Here is a 21,624-nt window from a genome sequence, read left to right as displayed (position 1 = left end):
AGAACTAGGTGGCCCAGGACTGGTATAAATATTCACCTCTGTTATCGGCTTGGAGCGGGAATCTAACTCAGTCGTTGAGTTCATAGCACGACTTAACTCGCACCAGTTTCTAGTTACACTCCCCACAAGCACCTCTATTCGCACCACACACATGCAAATTCTACAGCAGCAGGCGTCAGTAGTCGGGATCGAACCCACGCCCTCCGGCATCGCAGGCGAAGGAGTTAACATCTTGCCACCTGCCCGCTCGATGGTGCCACACCCATCGCCAGCTACACACACGCATCAACTAGCACGACTCGCCAGCACCCATTAAACGCCTGCTGTTAGCCTCCGCTTCGTCACAGCATCAAGCGTCTCTACGCATCGCGAGCTCGCCGGCGGACGTGACGCCGTGCGTACTCACAGGCCGTGGATGAGGCGTGGGCGGGGGCGGTGGAGAAGGCCGCGGGGCTAGACGTCGTGCCATTGGTGGCGTTGTTGGGCGTCACTGTGGAGGAGTCAGACAAGGTCCGGCATCGCGGACACCACAAGGGATTAGACATCCTCCGATTAGCACGGGTGGCTACGTATGGTGCAAAAGAAGTTCAACGTACAGTCACTCACCCACACACTCTCACCCACACACTCTCACCCACCCACACACCCATCCTCCGATTAGCACGGTCACGTACGGTGCGAAGCAAGTTCAAGGTACGTACATAAAAGGAGGCGGGTTTTTAAGGATAGCCGAGTGGTTCCCAAGGACTCAGAATGGCCGTGTTATACCACCGAGAGCGGCTAGGATTCCAGATTGCAGCTTGTGTTGCATACACAAACAGGCCTCACAGTGCATACAAACGACACCCCAAGTGTACTGCGCGATCCACCTCACGAGGGAGAGTGCCTCGCCGAGTCTCAAGGAAGAGCTGGGGACACCGACGTCGATCAAATGGCCCGAAAATTATCGAATAGACTCCCTTCGTCTTCGATTACCAAGGCAGATCCTACGGTCGGGCGCTGCGGTGGCTTGTAAATCTTGGCTACCCAAGCCTGGAACGCAGGAGGTCGTGGGTTCGATCCCGACCCGGACGCCTGCTGCTGTATATTTGGAGTTTGCGTGTCTCTCTCATCATCATCACGGTGGCTAGGAGATGTTAACTACCTCGCCTGGTGCACAGGAGGTCGTGGGTTCGATCCCGACCCTTACTTCCAGATTTGAAGCTTTCGTGACTGCAAGGATTCATACTCTTAGGTTTTTTCGGTAAAGTCACGTAGACCCTTACGCCTGCTGCTGTATATTTGAAGTTTGCGTGTCTCTCTCATCATCATCACGGTGGCTAGGAGATGTTAACTACCTCGCCTGGTATACAGAAGCTCGTGGGTTCGATCCCGACCCTGACGGCTGCTGCTGTATATTTGGAGTTTGTGTCTTTCTCCCATGGTCGTGTGGATTTTTCTCTGGGTCCTCTGGTTTTTTCCTCCATTTTTTAGAATCAACATTACGGATGTAAGAGTTTTTGGCTGCTATATATGTTTCCACGTGACAATAAGCCACTTCTCGTTGGGTTATCATTTGTGATAGCCAGGTCGCTTCTGAAAGATCTACATGGCTCAGTGGGCCTTACGTGGCAAAATAAAATAAACAAAGTTTGATAGTTTTTTTGTTTCGTCTCCCGAGGGATGTCCAGCGCGACACGACCGACTGTCGACATCCTCAAGCCCTACCCATCACCTCCCATCCAGAGGCGCACACGGGGAAAACAGAGGTGAGACTTGCGTGTAATCAGATTCGTCGAGTAATCAAAATTATAAATCGGGTAGAGTAATCGACTATTTAAGCCGGGATAGTCTGGAGCACTGTTCGGGGAATTATTTTGGCACGCCAAATCTATTTCATAATCAACGTTGTTGGGTTTAGATCGCGTTTATTTATAAATGTGTCGTAACCCTCCACCACCCAACACGGCCAATCAGTAAAAATGTGTCACGTTGACAAAGACAAATAGTTCACTGCTTTAGCCCACCGGTGTGTTGAAGCCACAACATTTACAATTTGAGTACGACGTGTCGCTGGTAATTGCATCCAGCATCATCGGGCAATTCGCCAGAATGGCTTCAACACACCGGTGGGCTAAAGCAGTGAACTATTTGTCTTTGTCAACGTGACACATTTTTTACTGATTGGCCGTGTCGGGTGGTGGAGGGTTACGACACATTTATAAATAAACGCGATCTAAACCCAAAAACGTTGATTATGAATAATATTGGTCGCGAAAGCCTACGTGTTAAACAAATCTATTTCGCCTTATTTTGTTCTCGCGATTCTGAGTGGTGGTGTACGTTGGGTGGGTCACGTAGCCCGTATGCCCAGCCACAGCATGCCCAAGCAGCTTCTGTTTGCCCGCATAGAGGGGGCTAAACGGGCACAGCACGGGCTGGAGAGGAGATGGACCGATGCGGTACAGGAAGATGTGGAGCCGAGTGAGACTTGCCGAAGACTGGTACCAGCGGTGTCAAGTTTGGCCTCTATGGAGGAGGCTCGTGAAGGACGCCAATTGGCAGTTGAATGCAGTCGCCCTCCAACAACAGCAGAGGGCAGTGGAGCGATGCTCACAACAATAAGCTGAGCGCCAGGCAGATAAAACACAGAAAGTTGGCACAGTGGGGGGCACAGGTGGTGCATCTGCTCGTCATATCAGTCAGCCAATCCATAGCACATGTCTGTCCCGTGACGTCCTATCAGCAAGCCTTCGACAATTCACGTGGCCTGGCACAAACACCGCGGTGACATCACCGATACTTTGCGGCGAATGCCAGCTGTTGTTGTTGGTGCGGTGCTGTGTGCATGCCGTAGTGTATGTGTGTGTGTGGGGTGGGGTGTGTGTGTGTGTTGTGGGGTGCAAAAAGAGTGCGAATAGTGGTTAGGGTTACCAGATGTCCTGAAGGACAGCCAGTCCTTAAGAATACAGGCTACAATAATATTAGTTTATTATGGATATGCATATCTTGCACTCTCGTGGTCGTGCATTACAATGACAAATCCCTACTCCTAGCCTGCCTGGCATTGTTCTGGAAAATAGAGTGAGAAAATAAACCCTTCGTGGTCCTGTGGCCCTCACGTGCAAAACACCAAATTATTTTCTGGGTCCCCTGCGGTATGTGCGGTGTGTGTGCGTTGTGTGTGCGTTGTGTGCGCGGTGTGCGCGGTGTGCGCGGTGTGCGCGGTGTGTGCGTTGTGTGCGTTGTGTGCGTTGTGTGCGTTGTGTGCGGTGTGTGCGCGTTGTGCGCGTTGTGCGCGTTGTGCGCGTTGTGCGCGTTGTGCGCGTTGTGCGCGTTGTGCGCGTTGTGTGTGCGGTGTGTGTGCGGTGTGTGTGCGGTGTGTGTGCGGTGTGTGTTACCGCTGGACGCGGCTGTGCTGGCATTGTGTGGGCCGGCAGAGCTGGGCGGCACGGTGCTGTTCGCAGGAGAGGGCTTCGCACTCTGCGTTACGTTTGCTGCTGAGAGGCGAGAGAACAACGGGGGGCGGGGGGGGAACAGTAACGTCGTTCAGACGCGTCCTCTACCCCCCACACTACACCCTCAACGCAGCGTCTACTGCCAACTCGCTATTCCCACACCACGAGCCCACACCCTATCCACAATGCTCCAACCCAACCTCTCAACTGCCAACTCTACCCCCACACCCCAAACCCCTACCCCCCCCCCACGGCATATCTTCATACACGCGGCACCCCCATTCCCCACACTCACAACACTCACAACATATCCTCAACTCTCTACCCCCATGCCCCACACCCACCCTCTACCCACACACCCCATTCTCAACTCTGTATCCCCCCCACCCTCCTTTACCCCCAAACTCGTTGACCCCACACGCCTTATCCCCTACCCTCTATCCATCGCCATCCCCTACCTCCACACCCCTACCCAACTCGCTACACAAACACTATACATCAATAAACTCCTGATGCCATCGAATTGATTACCAAACTTGCCACACAGTTAATTATAAGCTTCAGCGTGTACAAAAGTCTTTGTGACGGGTATTGCAAGATCCGACCGTGTCCGTCCAGTGCTCCCTGGAGCTGCATTGGTTTCCATTTGCCGAGCGAATACGTTAGCAGTTCGCACTCATTGCACACAAAATGCGAGCCACAAATGAACCACAATACCTCGCTCATCTCGTCACGCAAACTCCGGTCATCCTCGCAGCAGCAGCAGGTTCTGGCTAATCATCGAAAAAAGATAATGGTCACCGCATCGCGCGCTTTCAGACACGCTTCTACGGCCGTCTGGAACGCTCTTCCTTCCGATATTAGGAAGCCGCTGGAGCTGTGCACTTTTTTTTTAAATCTCGAGTGAAAACTCATTTCTTGAGAACTGCTTTTTGTGTTTAGTTTTGTCATCTTTCCCCCGAACCTCGGATCAGCAGTTGGCTACGTACGGCGCGAAAGACGTTCAACATGCATCCATACATAACATTTTCAGTTCTTCAAATGCAATAGGAAATAGAGATGCTCTACCACCGGTGGTTCAACCTTTTTTGGGCTACTGTAGGGTACTTTCTTGAATTGTTTCAGAGTACCCTCTTTGCCTGACACAACATGGTTCTGAGAAGTAAACAAATGTATCAATCTTGATTTGAAGCTTTCTGGTACGGGCAGCCGGGTATCGGGTAGGGTACGGGTACCCGTTTGCGACCCTGGTGCGGCCGAGTACGGGTAAGGAATCAAAACCCGTTTGCGACCTCTGCCCCATGCTGCCGCATCAGTGCCCACCACCACCCCCACCACCCCGCACGTTCACCTGTGGGTGGCGTCAGCGTGCCGTTCGCTGTGGTGGGCGCAGCGGTGACGTTGGGGGCGATCGCAGTCGAGGCATTGGCCGTCGTGGCAGGAGAGACTGACGGCAATGCACCTGGTCCCGCTCCATCTCCATGGGAATCTGGCGTGGGGGTTCACGACAAGAGTTGGTGGTTAAGACGCTTTCCGACGGAGGTCGAACGCGAACCAGGCGAGAGGGATCAGAAATAGGAACTTTTTTTATACCGGAAGAATCCGATGAGCTACGAAGCTCTTTTTCCCACAGATGCCCGGGAGTTTTCACGGGTGTACAGCAGAAATCAAGAGACCAGGAACACGTTCCTTCGGAGTGGGCAGGTAGGAACTTCTTCTTGGTTCTTTCGGTAAAGTCACGTAGAAGGGAAGTAATAAATTAATAAAAATAAAACATAATTAAATTTCGATTTGAAGCTTTCGTGACTGCAAGGATTCACACTCTTTGGTTATTTCGGTAAAGTCACGTAGAAGTGATATAATGAAATAAAACAAAAATAAAACATAATAAAATAATTCTCACGACGTTTCGGCCACAACGCAAGCAGCCGTCCTCAGGTGAAGACCAGGTCTGTCGGGGAGACAGACGCCGTCTCCCCGACAGACCTGGTCTTCACCTTCTACGTGACTTACCGAAAGAACCAAGAAGATGAATCCCTGCAGTCACGAAAGCTTTAAATCGAAAGGTAGGAACTTGGTTGGACAGCGCATTCGTGCGATCCGTGTCACGCGGCGCAAGCTGTGTGGGGCGGCGCGTCACGTGGTGATGAGCCCGCCCGAAGCGCTCTTCTATGAAATATATAGAGGGCGTGGCTATGCACGACAGACAGACAAATAATCTCTGGTGGGCAGTGTGGAACTGTTGTTTCTACCTGTATAAGTCTCATTTGCATCACACCCAGGGGTCACTGAAAATGGCTAATCAAATAACCTACAGCGTTGAAAAGGAATGTCGTAATCAGGGGGGGCGCAGTCTTGATAACTCTCCTAAAGTTGATCCAAAATACAAAAAAAACTTTAATATTTTTTATTTTACCACTGAGCCTTATCATGTGATAGCCAGAAGTGACCTGGCCATCACAAATGATAGCTCAACGAAGTGGCTTATTATCAGCACGTGTAAATTCATAGTGCACGGGCTTTAAAAAAAACCTACATTTTTGTATGAATCAACCTAAAATAAATACGTAAATAAGATATTAAATACGTGAAAATTATAATAACGGCAATAAAACAAATTGGTTATCCGAAACGTAAAATAAAAATAAATTCAATCAGTTTTTTTTATTAACTTACTTTTCTCTCATCAATTTACCTCGCTCTCGATGCAGTCGTGAGTTACAGATGTGATTCGCGAATAGCCAAAATCGCAGATTGAAAGTTCGTGAATAACGAGGCAATACTTTACTTAATGACGGTCAGTGATGTGTACATTTTACATCTTAAATTTCAATTTAAAGCTTTCGTGACTGCAGGGATTCATCTTCTTGGTTCTTTCGGTAAAGTCACGTAGAAGGGAAATAAAATAATAAAAATAAAACATAATAAAATATTATAAAATACTAAATATAAAAAATAATAAAATATTATTTATTATGTTTTATTTTTATTATTTTATTTCCCTTCTACGTGACTTTACCTAAAAAACCAAGAAGATTTTACATCTTGTTGTTTCCTCTAGCTACTCTACATTTCCTCACAAATGCCAATTACCCTCGCTTAACTGACACCACCCAACACGGTGGCGTGCAGCGTAATATATCGATTAGGCTCGATTATTGCAACTCCTTTCGACGGGACACCTGCCAAAAACATTACCAAGCTGCAGCGTGTACAAAATTCGTTGGCACGGTGTCGTGACGGGCACTTCAAAATCCGACCGTGTCCGTCAAGTGCGCTCCGAGCTGCGTTGGCTTCCGGTCGCTCAACGAATCCATTGTCAAGTCTCACTCATTACACACAAAGTGCTCGCCACAAATGAACCACGATACCTCGCCGATTTCGTCAAGGCGCATAAACAATCATCACAAACTCCGGTCATCCTCGCAGCGGCTTTTGGCGATCGAACAAAGATGGTCACTGCATCGCGCGCTTTCAGATGCGCTTCTGCGGTCATCTGGAACGCTGTCTTCCCGACAGACCTGTTCTTCACCTGAGGACGGCTGCTTGCGTTGTGGCCGAAACGTCGTGAGAATTATTTAATTATGTTTTATTTTTATTATTTTATTATTTCCCTTCTACGTGACTGAATGAAACAGCACACGAGCTTGGAGCATATATATAAGCTGGGCGCATTGACAAAGGAATTTGCATATCAAAAGGAATTTAGCATATTTATGGGAAATGCAGGAATGTGATTAGTACTGCATATGCATGTGCATTATGCAGGATTAACAGCATCAAAGGGAGCTGCAGTTGCTGCTGCTACAGCAGTTGCTGCTGCTACAGCAGTTGCTGCTGCTGCTGCAGTTGCTGCTGCTGCTGCAGTTTCTGCTGCTGCTGCACTTGCTGCTGCTGCTGCACTTGCTGCTGCTGCTGCACTTGCTGCTGCTGCTGCACTTGCTGCTGCTGCTGCAGTTGCTGCCTTATCCATTTTAATATAACACTATGTATTATTCTACCCACCCTAATGTGTATCATACTGTGTATCATACGAATGAACCCAAGAGTATAAAATGGTTTACGCGTAACGCGGCACTTTTCAGGAACGCATCGACCGCGTTAAACAAGGACTCGCTATGGGTAAAACTACGGCCGGCTGTTCGTGGGAACGCTCAAGCAGCCGTGATGACCACCACCAAAAGTCGTCATCCACCCAGGTCTGCTGGCAGCAACATCGTTACTCCTTGGCATAGTTTTCTCGAGGAAAGCCCCTCATGCTGGAGAGGTCACAGATCACTATACAGTAACCATGAGAATTGGACTTACAAAAAACGTATTTGATCGTATCACTCAATGTTCCATTCTGTCAGACATATTTTAAAAACCTCACATCTCTTCAGATTTTAATCTGTGCACCGAATGCATCAGGACCTTTCCGACACACACCAGCTCATAAAGCCGGATGGGTCACATGCCAGCCACTCAGTGTGCTCAGTTGCTTGATCCTGGCTGTGAATATTGTTGAACTTCTGTATCGCAAGGACTCTACCTACCTTCCGTACTGGACTGCTGTCACAACACGATGCTACGCTTATAATCCCAGCTACGTGGCCACGTGCCTTCGACCTCATAAGTGCTCAAATAAAATTCCTCAACTAAACTACGTCCGTCCGAACTGATTTTTTTCGCACCACGCATTTTTCCAGAATCTCGGTAAAAACCCATTTCACAACAAAATGACACGGAGCCAACAGATGAGGCAAAACACGACAACTTGTGAATGCAACGTTGATCAGCGGAATGTTGCCAAAAGCCCACCGATAAAAATTCCCGGTGTAGCGTGTAGACGATGCAATGCAAACTGCAGTTTCGATCAGGATAAAGATCAAAGGTGTCCGGGGATGCCGACAACAAATCGCTACCTGGACAGGAATTCTATGGCAGGGGTAGGGGGGGGCGAGGTTTGGCGCGCAACTTAATTTCATATGGCCACAAGGCCGTCCAAAAACAATATTTACCCATCACTGCGAGCATCTTTAGCTGCACTGAATGGATACCAGAGGGACATTTTTATAGCCTGAAAACTTCTGTTATTGCAAGGGTTTCCTGCAGTGAGAAGGGACAATGACAGTTGAAAGGTCGTGGGAGGTCAAAATCCCGACCTTGACGCCTGCTGCTGCATATTTGGAGTTTGCGTGTCTCTCTCTCTCCCCTCTTGGTCACGTGGATTTTTCCTCCGGGTCCCTCCGGGTTTTCCCCCCCTCCGCGTTTTAGAACGAAGCGCGTGTTTATTGGCTGCCAGAAGTGTTCCACGCGATGACGACAAAAACCACTTCATATTCTTGGTTCTTTCGGTAAAGTCACGTAGAAGGGAAACAATAAAAAAGTCTCGTAGAAGGGAAACAAAATAATATTTTTATTATTTTATTGTTTCCCTTCTACGTGACTTTACCAAAAGAACCAAGAATAAGTATCCCTGCAGTCACGAAAGCTTTAAATAAAAATTTAAGAACCACTACGTTGGAGCCATCATTTGTGACGGCCAGGTCGCTTCTGAGGAAGAGCTACGTAGCTCAGTGGGGCCCTGACCTGGTAAAACGAATAAGTATAACCCGTAAAAACAAAGTTTTTCACTCTAAATCCTTTATATGCGTGGCAGCTAGAGTCCTCTCGTCCTCTGGCTTGAGATGGCTGCCACCTATGGGTCAGATGATTGTCTGCCATTATTAAGCAATTGGTAATTAAATATATAATTTGTTTTCCCTAAAGATTGTAAAATTTCACGAACATTAATTGTCTCGCACAACGAGTCTGTGTGCAAAATGTCAGCTCGATTGGATCACGGGAAGTGGGTTAAAAAACGACCAAAAGATTTGCACGGTCGTAAGCAAGCAAGCAAGCACGCAAGCACGCAAGCAAGCAAGCGAACTTAATATAAAGGATTTAAAAATTGTTCAGTAGTTTTAGTTTAGAAAGTCCTATTCAGTCCTCAGGAAGAAAAATGTCCCCCCCCCCCATTACCCGTCTTCTGGTCTCCTGCACAATGCCACCCCCCTCCCCCCCCCATTTCCAGCAAACTCTGCGACCGACCGTGATGCAAATGGGAAAATCGACAAGGAAACTGTTTTTTTTTTGTTTCCAACGGGTTGGAGTTAATCTACAACGCACATTCACCCCCCCCCCCCCTCCGGCTCAGACGCCTGCCACAGAAGTGCTGTGGCAAGGGAGAACCAGGTGGCGAGCGTCACGCCGCAGGGAAGACATCGCTGATAGAGCGTGAAGAGTGCGCTTCTCTCAAAACAAGTTAAGCAAACTATTGTGATATGGCGATCGTGGTTTTTTTAGGTACAGAAGCTCGAAATGTATCACCCGGCTCATTCGCATTCTTTTATGCTCCGTAGCGGTCTTGAGAAAAAAAATTCAACGTCCAATTCTTCTTCTGCCACTGCTTCAGGTGAAGCCACGTGGAATTGTTTTAGAGATCGCTGTCGAATAATCCTATTCGGCAGTCGTTGACGATATGTTTACACTGTCTGGCATACTTAATAGGGTTTTTCCCCTTTTTCTGGCAACAAAACTGACACCTTTTGCAAGGAATCATGTTTACACGCCTTTTGGCGTCATCTGGTCGAACACCATATGAGACTAGGCTCTAAGAAAAGCTGTCTCTGGTGTGGACCAATCAGTTTCAAGGACAACGCATAAATTATCAGAGTTATGTTTTTTGTTTGCATTTGACTGCAAGTATTGTGGTTAATGTAAACACGATTCCTTGCAAAAAGGTGTCAGTTTTGTTGCCAGAAAAAAGGGGGAAACCCCTATTAGTATATTTTGGTACTGGCAAAGGAGGCCTCATGATGTACTGTCTGGCATGTTTTGTTTACGTGATAAACCTTAATAATTTGGCTGTGCCGGGTGGTGGACTGTTTAAAAACGGCACATTATTATTCACGCGATCTAACCCCAAAAAAAACTTCTAATATGGACGGTCTGAAATGTCGCACCATCGCAGTCACAAACTGGACTCTCGTAAAGTTTCCATCGATGGAGAAAGTGTCCCGAACATTGTTCATGGAGTGTCCAGATCCGATTCGAGGAGGAACCAGGATCTTCCTTGCTCGGTCAGATCCTTATAAATGAGCCCGTGCGGTGGTGGCGGCATGGAGATGCCCTTGTTTATTGGGAGGTTTGGATTTCTGACGGCCTTGCGTCAAATTTATTATCCATCTTTTAAAGTACGTCCCCTTTTATTAGTGTGTTGTTTCCCTTCTACGCGACTTTACCGAAAGAACCAATAATATGAATATCTTAAGACTAGTTTATTGCCAGAAAGGGTAAAACCTATTCTTATACCTCACACACTTCGGATGCAAAGGGCTGATACCACCACTTGTATATCAGCCAACGAATCAATAACGTTGCAAAGTACTTCCCCAAAAAAAGAAACTCAAATGGGGAAAAATTAATTTCCTCCGGGCTCTTTCGTGAACACCTGCAACGTGGCAATGTCACTTCTCGCCGGCACGCAAGGCTTGCTGATAAAACCACGGCGCAACGTTGCGTCGTCGCACTCTGCAGCAGCAGAGTCACCAGAAATGAGTAGCCAGCAAGCAGCATTGAGAGCCTCCAGTTTTTGTGCATCATAAGCAACACTCAAAGGGCCCTGGGGTCACGCTGCACGCGATTTCATAAAAACACCAAGCACGCAGCGACGGGAGAACACGATACGCACACAACGTGGTCGCAGGCCCAAGTGGAGGAATAACGTTTCACGCTTCGTAGCGCGCGAATGGGCCAGTGCGCGCACACACACACGGGCAGCCAGATTAAACAGTCAGCTTCGCCCATGAAGCTTCTGCTCCTCATTCAAAACTCACTTATCGTTACCCCTAAGCTCACCCCACGACCCCTTTAATCTCCCCCTCATAACAACCACTACTACTGTTCGTTAATCATCTCATTGCATGGCAATCACTCATTCACCCCATTCATTAAATCCATTCATCATCATTTACAATCAGAATTACTCAGAATAATAATTATAATAATAATTCTATATTATTCTAATAATTATTATACCATGGATGGGCTGCACTTGCAGGCAACGACAGACAGCCCAGAAGCGGTTGAGGGTTGAGGGGTCCTACGATCCCTCGCAAACACTCCCAACAGCCGGAGGGGGCTGTGGATGTACTGGGCTGCAACGGCAGACATGCGGACCCTCGGTGAGGGACTCTGGGGGTCACCCGCGTCCCTCACGGAGGTCCGCACCTCGGCTGAGAAACGTATATAAAGGCGGACCTCTGGAGAGGTCCAGGCAGTTGAAGACGACCAGTTGAAGCAAGAAGACCTGCCAGAATAGGACCCTAGACCCCTAGCTTCGCCGCTCTTTTAAGGGCCGGAGCTCTGTGAGGCCAGTGGTGGACCCCTGGGTCTTCCATAGGATATTATAGCCGGAGGACCTGGAGCGTAGCCAGGGTAGGCACGCTACGTAGGAGGCGTATAATATACCGAGTGGAAGTACTCGAGATAGACTGTACGAGGAGTTGATGTTTAGTAGTTAGGGCACGTGTGTATAATTAAGACGTGCCCTCTACAAAGTGTCTCTGGAGCAACACTTACACATGGCTACCACTTATCCCCCCCCCCCCCCCGCATCATCGTTTGCCGTCATCTATTTCGCTTTCACCGATGTCACGCATCACAGATTCGCCCCCCATTGATTCCTCTCCTATATTCCATTAACCTCATCTCCACCATCGCATTCGGATGCAGTAACGTTGCCAATTATCTGTAAAAGCACCTTGGTTAAGGCGCTGTATAAATTCCTGTAAAATCAGACGTGCCGCGCGGGGGTAAAACAAAACAAGCCCGAAATCCGCCGCTCTCGGAAGCAACGATTAGGTTGAGCATGAAGATTTTTCGGAAACACTGAAAAAAACTTTAAAAAAGTTGTTTTTAAACAACGGTTTTATTAACAACTTCGTTTAACTCCCAGTCGAGAAGTGCGTCAATAGCGCCTGAGACACACGGCGCCTGCTTCTTGTGCGAGCCGATTCCACAGTTTAGGGACCGAGGGCGTTTTGACCTACACAAATATATATAAATAATAAGGCGCCCATACAAAATGTAAATTGCTTTTTGATACAGGCATGCATCGTCACCGGATCCGAGTACGTGTGCAAAACGTGGAATCGATTGGACAACGGGAAGTGGACGAAATTTTGATTACAAGATTTGACCACGACAAACAGAGGACTCAAGTTAAGTAAAACCGTTAAAAAAACCCTCTGAACTGCGGCTGTCAAGGTGGCAGCACAGCAGGCTTTCACAGCTTAGTTCACAAACCACCGCGCTGGTTTTTTGGACGGTACGTATTTGCGAAGTAAAACTTACGCACGAATTTGCCAGGTGTTGGCGAACACAAAGATTACAATAGATGGCTTTCACGTTGGCATGTTGATCCGCAGAGAATTGAGATGATTTTCCTTCGTTAACCACTGTTCAGTGGAGTAGCTGGTCAGAGGATGGCACAGACCATGCCCGCTACCCCTGCAAGAATGCCACACGGTCCAGCGTGGCGAAGAACAGTCAAAACACCGTCAATCGACGCGGCACGCCGAGGCCTTCAATCCGGCAGGGTTATTACCGTTCGTGGTGAACTGAAGCCAATAACCCAAAGTGAACAACGAAGACAAAGATCCCCCGTATAGCCTTAATCGACTGTGGGAACAAGTGCCGTTATAGAGAGTAGCACCTATAAAGGCCGGCACGGAACACAAGGGGGTTAGTGGCCAGCACCAAGCCCCGCCCGCCTTTGTCTCCCCAGTGGCGATGTTTACCCACCACACCAGGTACTCATTTGAGACCAAGTTGACCTAGGGGAGGCCCAGGACCGGTCCAGACAATGGTAACTGGTGTTTGTGGCCGTGAGCGGGAATCGAACTCGGGTCGCCAAGTTCGTAGCACAACGCGCCAACCGCTACACTACCAAAAAATAAAATAAAAACACACATGAACGTAAACACAACACAGTATACATACAGACACATACAATACAAAACCACGTAACAAAGACACACTGCACAAAACAACCCATGTAGACAAATGTAAGACTGTTGCGGCAAGTGCTGTTATCACGCACATATTAAAGACCTACATTAAGACCCGAATAATCCAACTAATTATAGATATCCATTTTAATTTCAATGACTACATCACCCCCCCCCCCCCCCCTGGTCTTCACACCTGATTGGGTAACAGTGACGACATCACATTTAGCCCTCTATTTAAGATGGAAACAGGAGGAGGATTTCTCCACAATTAGACGTCACCCGATGAGGCCGGTAATCGAATTGCAAATGTTGTGGGTTTACTCAACACACCTACCTATGCTGAACTAGTAACGAAATTGGCATTTTTATCATTACGTGACAAACATTACTAATTGGCTGTCAGGGTGGTGGCGGGTTTAACGACCGCATTCATATTTACCTCCATCTAACCCCCCGAAAAAAACCTTCATTATGGATAAGACCTGCGTGGCAAACGAGCGATTAGTTTGGCCACAAACCAAGCTCAGCAGCTTTTGGCTCGCTTGCGCTGTGACACGTGCACACCGCAACAGGTACTCGTTTGATGCCGGATTCACCTTGGGGAGGGCGCCCAGAACTCATTCAGGTATTTGCAACTGAACACACAGTACACGCGTGCACACACACACACAAAAACACGTATCCGCTTCCACCATCAATTCGCTAGCAAGCAGAGTTGAACTGCTGAGAGATGCATGTGCACAAATCGGGATGCAATAGGGGAAAAAGACGACCATATTTTGAAATGCAAACACACCGCTGCTGTTGCTTGCTTCCGTCCTTCCCAACCCCATGTGCACCCTACCCTGTCTGTACACCCCCTAGGCAATTTCCCTGCTCCTCCTATACCTCAGATTTTGTTTCACATACATAGTCTGTGTGCCCCAATAACACCGCGTTTTCATAACGCGATTGAATGTATGACGGAACACGTTTGTTTAGAACGCGGATGCAATTGGGATATAAACGCAATCGAGTGAACGGAACTACGATCACGCGAGTAGAACCAAGTAGTTGTACGGCTGCCTTTGTGTCGTGGCGGGATGCTGCTGGATGCTTCTAGATGCTACCCACGCGCCTCAGTCTTTGTTCAGCCTGCATCTCGCGTGTTATCACAGACCGTGCTTTGCCCCCATATCATATATCATTTATGATAACGCGATTTTTTCCATACCGCAGTGTTCTTCAGGTACGCAACTACCGCATTACAGAAGCGGCTGTATTCATTATTTGGTCAAACCAAATGTTAGTATGGTCCAAGGATGCACCATGGCTAGAACCTAGATGCACAGGGGCAGTGCGGTTGAATGTCTACGCCTCGAGCGTCAAGCCGCCCGAGGCATCCAGTTCCAAGACTCAAAATCCAGGTGCCGAGCGGTGTTCGTTTTCCCATCTCCGACACAGACAACTACCCCAGCAAGCGAGACCAGGTGCCTCTCTGCTCCACCTTCATCACCATGGCCAAAATAAATCATACCCGACCACGGCCACACAAGCCGCAGAACGGCACGGCCCTCCGGATGCTGCAGTAATTATCCTGAGTGCTGCATTTGTCAAGCAGATGTCACACAAACCGTTTTTGAATGCGCAAGTTGAAAGTGCGAGCGTGCTGCTCTATTAGAGTGATGTTCAGGCGGGTCATCGCGGTTCTTTTGTGAAAGCACGGAGCATAAAATCAACGTAGAGCCATTGATTTTACTGCAACTAGCCTCTGCTGCCCATCAAGGCGCATCACGGTGGCGAGATGTTAACTACCTCGCCTGGTATACAGAAGGTCGTGGGTTCGATTCAGACCCCGACGCCTGCTACTGTATAATTCTAGATTTGAAGCTTTCGTGACTGCAAAGATTCATATTCTTAGGTTTTTTCGGTTAAGTCACGCAAGTAAAACATCATAATAAAAATAATAAAATAAAAATAAAAATCACGACGTTTCGGAGGCAACACAAGTCTCCGTCATCAGGTGGGACCGTCACAGCCGAATTAGCTGCATAAAGTGATGTTTTACTTACGTGACTTAACCGAAAAAAAACCTAAGAATATGCTACTGTATATTTGGAGTTTGCATGTTCTCCCTAAGATTTTTATCCTGGTCCTCCGGTTTTTCCCTCCACATTGATAAAACACGCATTTAGAGTATTTGATTGCTATACATATCCACATAAGCCACTTCGCCGAGCTATAATTTGAACCTTATGGCGGTACCCCGGGGTACCACAGAACCCCGGCTCTCGCACAATGTCCGTGATGGTAATTTTTAGTCTGTTGATGGTCGGCGATGCGGCAATCGACTCATCGACGAGCTGTACACGATGCACCACTACGGTACGTACGAGCGTTCAGGGTTTCAGTGCAATCGTCCTCGCTGCATTTCGACATCGGAGTAGCACCGATTTCGGATCGATTGGTACCCCAGTCACGGAGTAAAGTATACCCCTGGAAAAAAAGTCCCAGAAATAAAATATTTAATTGCCTCGGCCATTTTGTATTATTTGGATACCCCAGGGTACCGCCGTGAGGATCATTTGTGGACAGATAACTTCTGAAAGAGAGCTGCATAGCTCAGTGTGCCTTACCTGATATAAAAAAAGTGTGTTCGCTTTCAGTTTGATAGTTTTAAGTAGTCCCACATCGTAGCTTCTAAAAAAATCTGATAAGATTTTGCACAATTAAGTTTATTTGGTCATGAACGAATCGCACTTTTTTTATCAGGAGGGTTTGTTCGCCTTGACACATTTCTTACTTTTGTGCGTGGGAAACAAAACCAAAGTGCACCCCACACACGAGGGGATGATACTCAAATATATACTTACAGCCAAGAGCAAATGTGTGTGCACTGCACATGATAATTTGTATTCCTACGACAGTACTTGTGGTGGTGTCGGTGTTTTGCAATTACAGCGTCACTAATTTCCATAATCTAAAATTCCTAAACGCATGACGGTATACTCCAGATTGTGCGATGCTTCGGACAGTAAGATGATACACCTCCAACTATGGGCTTTAAAATACAGGGGGATAAGAGAGCATCCAATAATCCCGAAATTACGGTAGTTTTAATCATAATGCTACAAGTTATTTCACAAAGACGTTTAACAGATCTTAGCCAAGGCAACTGCCCATTCTCTACTGTATATTTCCATGGGATTTAAGTCTGGGTATTGGATGGAACATTCCGCCAAAACCACACACCACATGGAGTCTGGGCATGTGCGAGTATGTGTGTGAGCATGCGTGCGGGGGCAGAAGTGTCGCGGTTAGAGCCTAGCGATCAGAGTTAGATTCCTGTTCAAGGCCAACACCAGTGACGATTATCTAAACTGGTCCTGGTCCTCCTCTAGGTCGACCCAGCCTCAAGCGAGTACCTGGGGTGGTGCGTAAGCATCGCCACTCGAGAGGCAAGGGCAGTCGGGCGTGGTGCTGGCCACCCACTTCCTTACGTACCGTACCAGCCTTCATAGGCGCTCGCTAACAGCATTTGCCCCAGCAGTCTGTTAAAGGCTACACGAGGGATCTTTGTCTTTGTGTGCCCGCTAACAGCACTTATCCTAACAGTCTGTTAAGGCTACACGGGAGACCTTTCTCTTCATCGTCTTTGTGTAGGTTTATCCCATGTACTACCCGTGTTTACATCACAGCTTCCTGTTTTCTACATCAGCAAATTTCAAACCGGGGTGAACGCCATCAAGGGATCATTGGCGAGGGTGGGTGGGGGAAGGCGACGATGGCAGACAAGTAAAAGTAATTTGTCCGAGCAAAGTTAAGTTACCGAAAATGTTTTTTATTCAATCTTGAATTATGTTTGTGCACCATTTTAAATTCCTCCCGATGCAAATGTTGTCTTTGCGCCGGTTTAAACTTGCTTCATTACTTTATCGAATTGGTTTTGTAATTTTAGTACCCCGGGTCACTCTTGCAAAATTAAACTCTGCTGTCAGTTTTCAGAGTTCTCGCCTGGTTCTACAAACTTGTACTTGATAATTAATCGTCGACATGCTCGCACGACCGAGGCACCGCGCTCATCTGCACTGCCAGTTTGGAACAAGCTGTGAAAATTCCACATCGTTATTAATATGGATAGTCGGTTCTCGTATAACACGGCAGTAGTTGCGTTCCTGAAGAACACAGCGTTGTGGGAAAATCTTGTAATTTTTTTTATATAATGTAGAGGGTAAAGGACAGTCTGGGATAATGGGTGAGATGCGTACGCAGGCTGCACAAAGACCGAGGTGCGTGGGTAGCATCCATCAGCATCCCACCTTGTTGTGACGCTACGTAGCAGTAAGTAGCATCCCGCCTTGTTGTGCAACGCTAGGTAGCATCTAAAAGTATCCAGCAGTATCCCGGCTTGTTGTATGATGCTCGGGAGCATCTACAAGCATCCAGCAGCATCCCAATGCCTTGTGTGATGCTCCGCCGAGGCAGCTGTACGACCGCTTATTCCTACTCGCGCGACATAGTTCCGTTCGCTCGTTCGCGTTATGAAAACAACACGCGGCGTTAGGAGGAGAATAGCATCTACTGTTAAATTATTGTTACAATGCTCTACCCACAGGACACTCACACTGGAGGGCTTCACATTTAATTTTGACAAAGTTGGAGAGTTTCGATTTAAAGCTTTCGTGACTGCAGGGATTCATCTTCTTGGTTCTTTCGGTAAAGTCATGTAGAAGGGAGCATATAAAATAATACAAATAAAACATAATAAAATAATGTTTCATGAACGATTCATTCAGACGCTGTCTTCCCGACAGACCTGTTCTTCACCTGAGGACGGCAGCTTGCGTTGTGGCCGAAACGTCGTGAGAATTATTTTATTATGTTTAATTTTTTTTATTTTATTATTTCCCTTCTACGTGACTTTACCGAAAGAACCAGGAAGATGAAAGTTGGAGAGGTGGCCGGGTCACTCAGAGGTCAGAGTGCAAAGTTGGCACCTCTCAACAGTTATAATTCAAGTGGCTGGCTGCGATTAAAATAATATTTTCGTACCTTTGCAAAAAGCTGTGTTTTTTTTTTTAAGAGCTGGTGTCGGACGCCCACAGGACTACCACCTCTCATAAGTGCTAGCAACTTCCTGTCCAGGCCACCAGAACCATGCTGCCCACCTTCCAGAAATGAATGGGTCTCAAGAAGAGTCACCATTGAACGTACAAAAAAATACTATCACATTAAATGTGGTTCCGAACTTAACCTAGGATAATTAAATAATAGTTTAGATTCAAAGCTTTCCTGACTGCAGGGATTCATATTATTGGTTATTTCGGTAAAGGCACGTAGAAGGGAAATAATAAAATAATAAAAATATAAAACAATAAAAAGTGAGAATTTTTATTGTACAATAAAAAGTGAGAATTATACAATAAAAAGTGAGAATTTTTATTGTTTTATATTTATATTATTTTATCTACATGACTTTACTGAAAGAACCAAGAATATAAATTATAGTTCTGAATCTAAAAAAAGTATTTGACTGTCGTAATGAGATGTTAACTACCTCGCCTGGTATACAGGAGGTCGTGGGTTCGATCCAGACCCCGACGCCTGCTGTATATTTGGAGTTTGCATGTTCTCTCCCGAGGCTGTGTGGATTTTTCTCCAGGTCCTCTGTTTTTTCTCTCCACATTTAGAATCAACACGCGTTTAAGAGTATTTGTCTGATATAAATTTTCACATAAGCCACTTCGTTGAGCCATCATTCGTGATGGCTAGGTCACTTCTGAAAAAGTGATACATAGCCCAGTGGGCCTTACCTGGTAAAAATATATATATACACAACTAGCTTTACTACCCAGCTTGTCTTGGTTTAATACACGGCCTACGCAGAGGGGGGAGGGATGCGTGACATCAGCAGGCACACTGCGTGACGCTGCCGCATGCGGGTGACATCACAGATGCGACGTCACCGCTCACTTGCCGTGCAATATATTGTATCCATTATTGCACCCCCCCAAAAAAAATACAAGTCTATTTTTATACTTTTTGCAGTGTGTACAGTCTGGAAACTACCCACATGCCAAATTTCAAGTTTGTAGCATGTTGGAAAGTATGCTAAACATTTCGAACAGACACACACTCACAAATTTCCATTTTTTTTATATATACAGGATAAAAATACACATTATAAACACTACTCTCTGTAGCAGGGGTGGGACAGTGTTGGTCTGAGGTCACTAAAAAAGGATCTTGGAGATAGCTCCTAGGTATCCACCATCAATTCTCTAGCAAGAAGAGTTGAACTGCTGAGAGATGCACGTGCACAAATCGGGATGCAATAGGGGAATAAGTAATATTTTTAAAAAATGTAAAACACGCGTTAATGAAATGTACCGTACTAGTAATGGAAGAACTACACGACTCCAGGAAGTGGCCCCGAAGCTTGCCATAACGTAAGGGGCCATGGTGAATTACAGCCAACGTCAGTTGAGCGTGGACAATTAGACCCAAGCCGAAACATAACATATAAAAAAAATTCAAAATATATATTTTTTATGATAGAATATGGTATTGTCATCAGTATGACATAAGTATACCAAGTTTGCAGTCGATACCACATTGGGAAGTGGGTTAAAATTGAGTTACAGTACAAGATTTGAGACAACAACAACACAGAGAGAGTTAAATAAAAGCGTGTAAAAAGGCAAACATGTTTTCATGTTCAGTGGTACTCCTTTTCTGAAACACTAGCCAAGTCGACCTCCGACCTTAAATTAAAAACTTACGACTTTCAAACGGCAAGTTTAGCATTATGGCATTGTCACCTGGCGAGACGCAGTGAACATTAACAATTGCTGTGCCAATAAATGTGGATGTGTTCAAATGCGCATTAATTGCCACGGGCTGGCGATAACGATGATATTCTTATTTTAAAAACAAACTTTAAGAGAATTGTAATTTCTCCCCCCCACGCCCCCCGCTTACTATCCTCACATTTTTTGTACACAATTGTATCTGTTGGCTTCCTCTTGGCACTTCGTGTTCCAACCGCATGTGTGTAAAAAAAAACTCAAAACGGAAATTGACCAAAACATCACGAGCACTCTCGGGGCTTTCCTGCACGCCACGGTGGCGACGAGATGTTGACTACCTCGCCTGGTATACAGGAGGTCGTGGGTGCAATCCCAACCCTGACGCCTGCTGTTGTATATTTGGAGTTTGCGTGTCTCTCTCTCATCATCATCACGGTGGCTAGGAGATGTTAACTACCTCGCCTGGTGTACAGGAGGTCGTGGGTGCGATCCCAACCCTGACGCCTGCTGTTGTATATTTGGAGTTTGCGTGTCTCTCTCTCATCATCATCACGGTGGCTAGGAGATGTTAACTACCTCGCCTGGTATACAGGAGGTCGTGGGTTCGATCCCGACCCTGACACCTGCTGTATATTTGGAGTTTGCGTGTCTCTCTCTCTCTCAATCATAACGGTGACTAGGAGATGTTAACTACCTCGCCTGGTATACAGGAGGTCGTGGGTTCGATCCCGACCCTGACACCTGCTGCATATTTGGATTTTGCGTGTTTCTCTCTCATCATCATCATCATCACTGTGGCTAGGAGATGTTAGCTCCCTCGCCTGGTATACAGAAGGTCGTGGGTTCGATCCCGACCCTGACACCTGCTGTATATTTGGAGTTTGCGTGTCTCTCTCTCTCTCTCCGTGGTGAGATGTTAACAACCTCGACTGGTATACAGGAGGTCGTGGGTTCGATCCCGACCCTGACGCCTGCTGCTGTATATTTGGGGTTTGAATGTTCTTCCCCGTGGTCGTGTGGGTTTTTCTCCGAGTCCTCCGGTTTTTCCCCTCAACATGCAGAATCAACATCAAGCGTTTAAAGTATTTGGCTGGCATACATTCAACACGATAATCCACTTCTCGCTGGGCCAACATTTGTGATAGCAAGGTCGCTCCTGAAAATAGCTACATAGCTCAGTGGGTCCCTTACCTGGGTAAATTAAAAAATAGTTTTGTTTGTTTTAGTTTTAACTTCCTGCTATTGCCAATAGTTGTGGAATCCATAAAGACCTCCTCTGCTCATGTTTTTTTTCCCTCTGTGCAGATTAAAGCCGCGACAGAACATAAACACGCGTGGTATTTTTTTTACTTCTGATGCTGC

General features: G+C 46.8%; 1 protein-coding gene and 1 long non-coding RNA gene across 4 annotated transcripts in view; one reads left to right on the top strand and one right to left on the bottom strand.

The window, feature by feature from the left end:
- Positions 1-21,624, bottom strand: part of LOC133356994 (porimin-like) — a 47,214-nt gene that overhangs the window by 4,557 nt on the left and 21,033 nt on the right. For 2 of the 3 annotated variants that reach the window (XM_061574739.1, XM_061574737.1), the window contains exons 2-4: positions 4,789-4,926; positions 3,381-3,479; positions 407-490 (exon numbers count right to left, since the gene is read on the bottom strand). In XM_061574739.1, the coding sequence (XP_061430723.1) occupies positions 407-490; positions 3,381-3,479; positions 4,789-4,926 (321 nt within the window). The remainder of the gene's footprint in view (positions 1-406; positions 491-3,380; positions 3,480-4,788; positions 4,927-21,624) is intronic. The other variant, XM_061574738.1, reaches the window with a different exon arrangement.
- LOC133357003 (uncharacterized) lies at positions 507-7,781 on the top strand. The gene is made up of 4 exons (XR_009756922.1): positions 507-693; positions 1,661-1,748; positions 5,071-5,141; positions 7,523-7,781. It is a non-coding gene; the product is annotated as an uncharacterized LOC133357003 (long non-coding RNA).

The sequence above is a fragment of the Lethenteron reissneri genome, chromosome 56 (genome assembly GCF_015708825.2).
Source record: "Lethenteron reissneri isolate LAM-NWPU_2019-01 chromosome 56, ASM1570882v1, whole genome shotgun sequence".
NCBI lineage: Eukaryota > Metazoa > Chordata > Hyperoartia > Petromyzontiformes > Petromyzontidae > Lethenteron > Lethenteron reissneri.
This window is presented reverse-complemented; position numbering and strand designations above follow the sequence as displayed.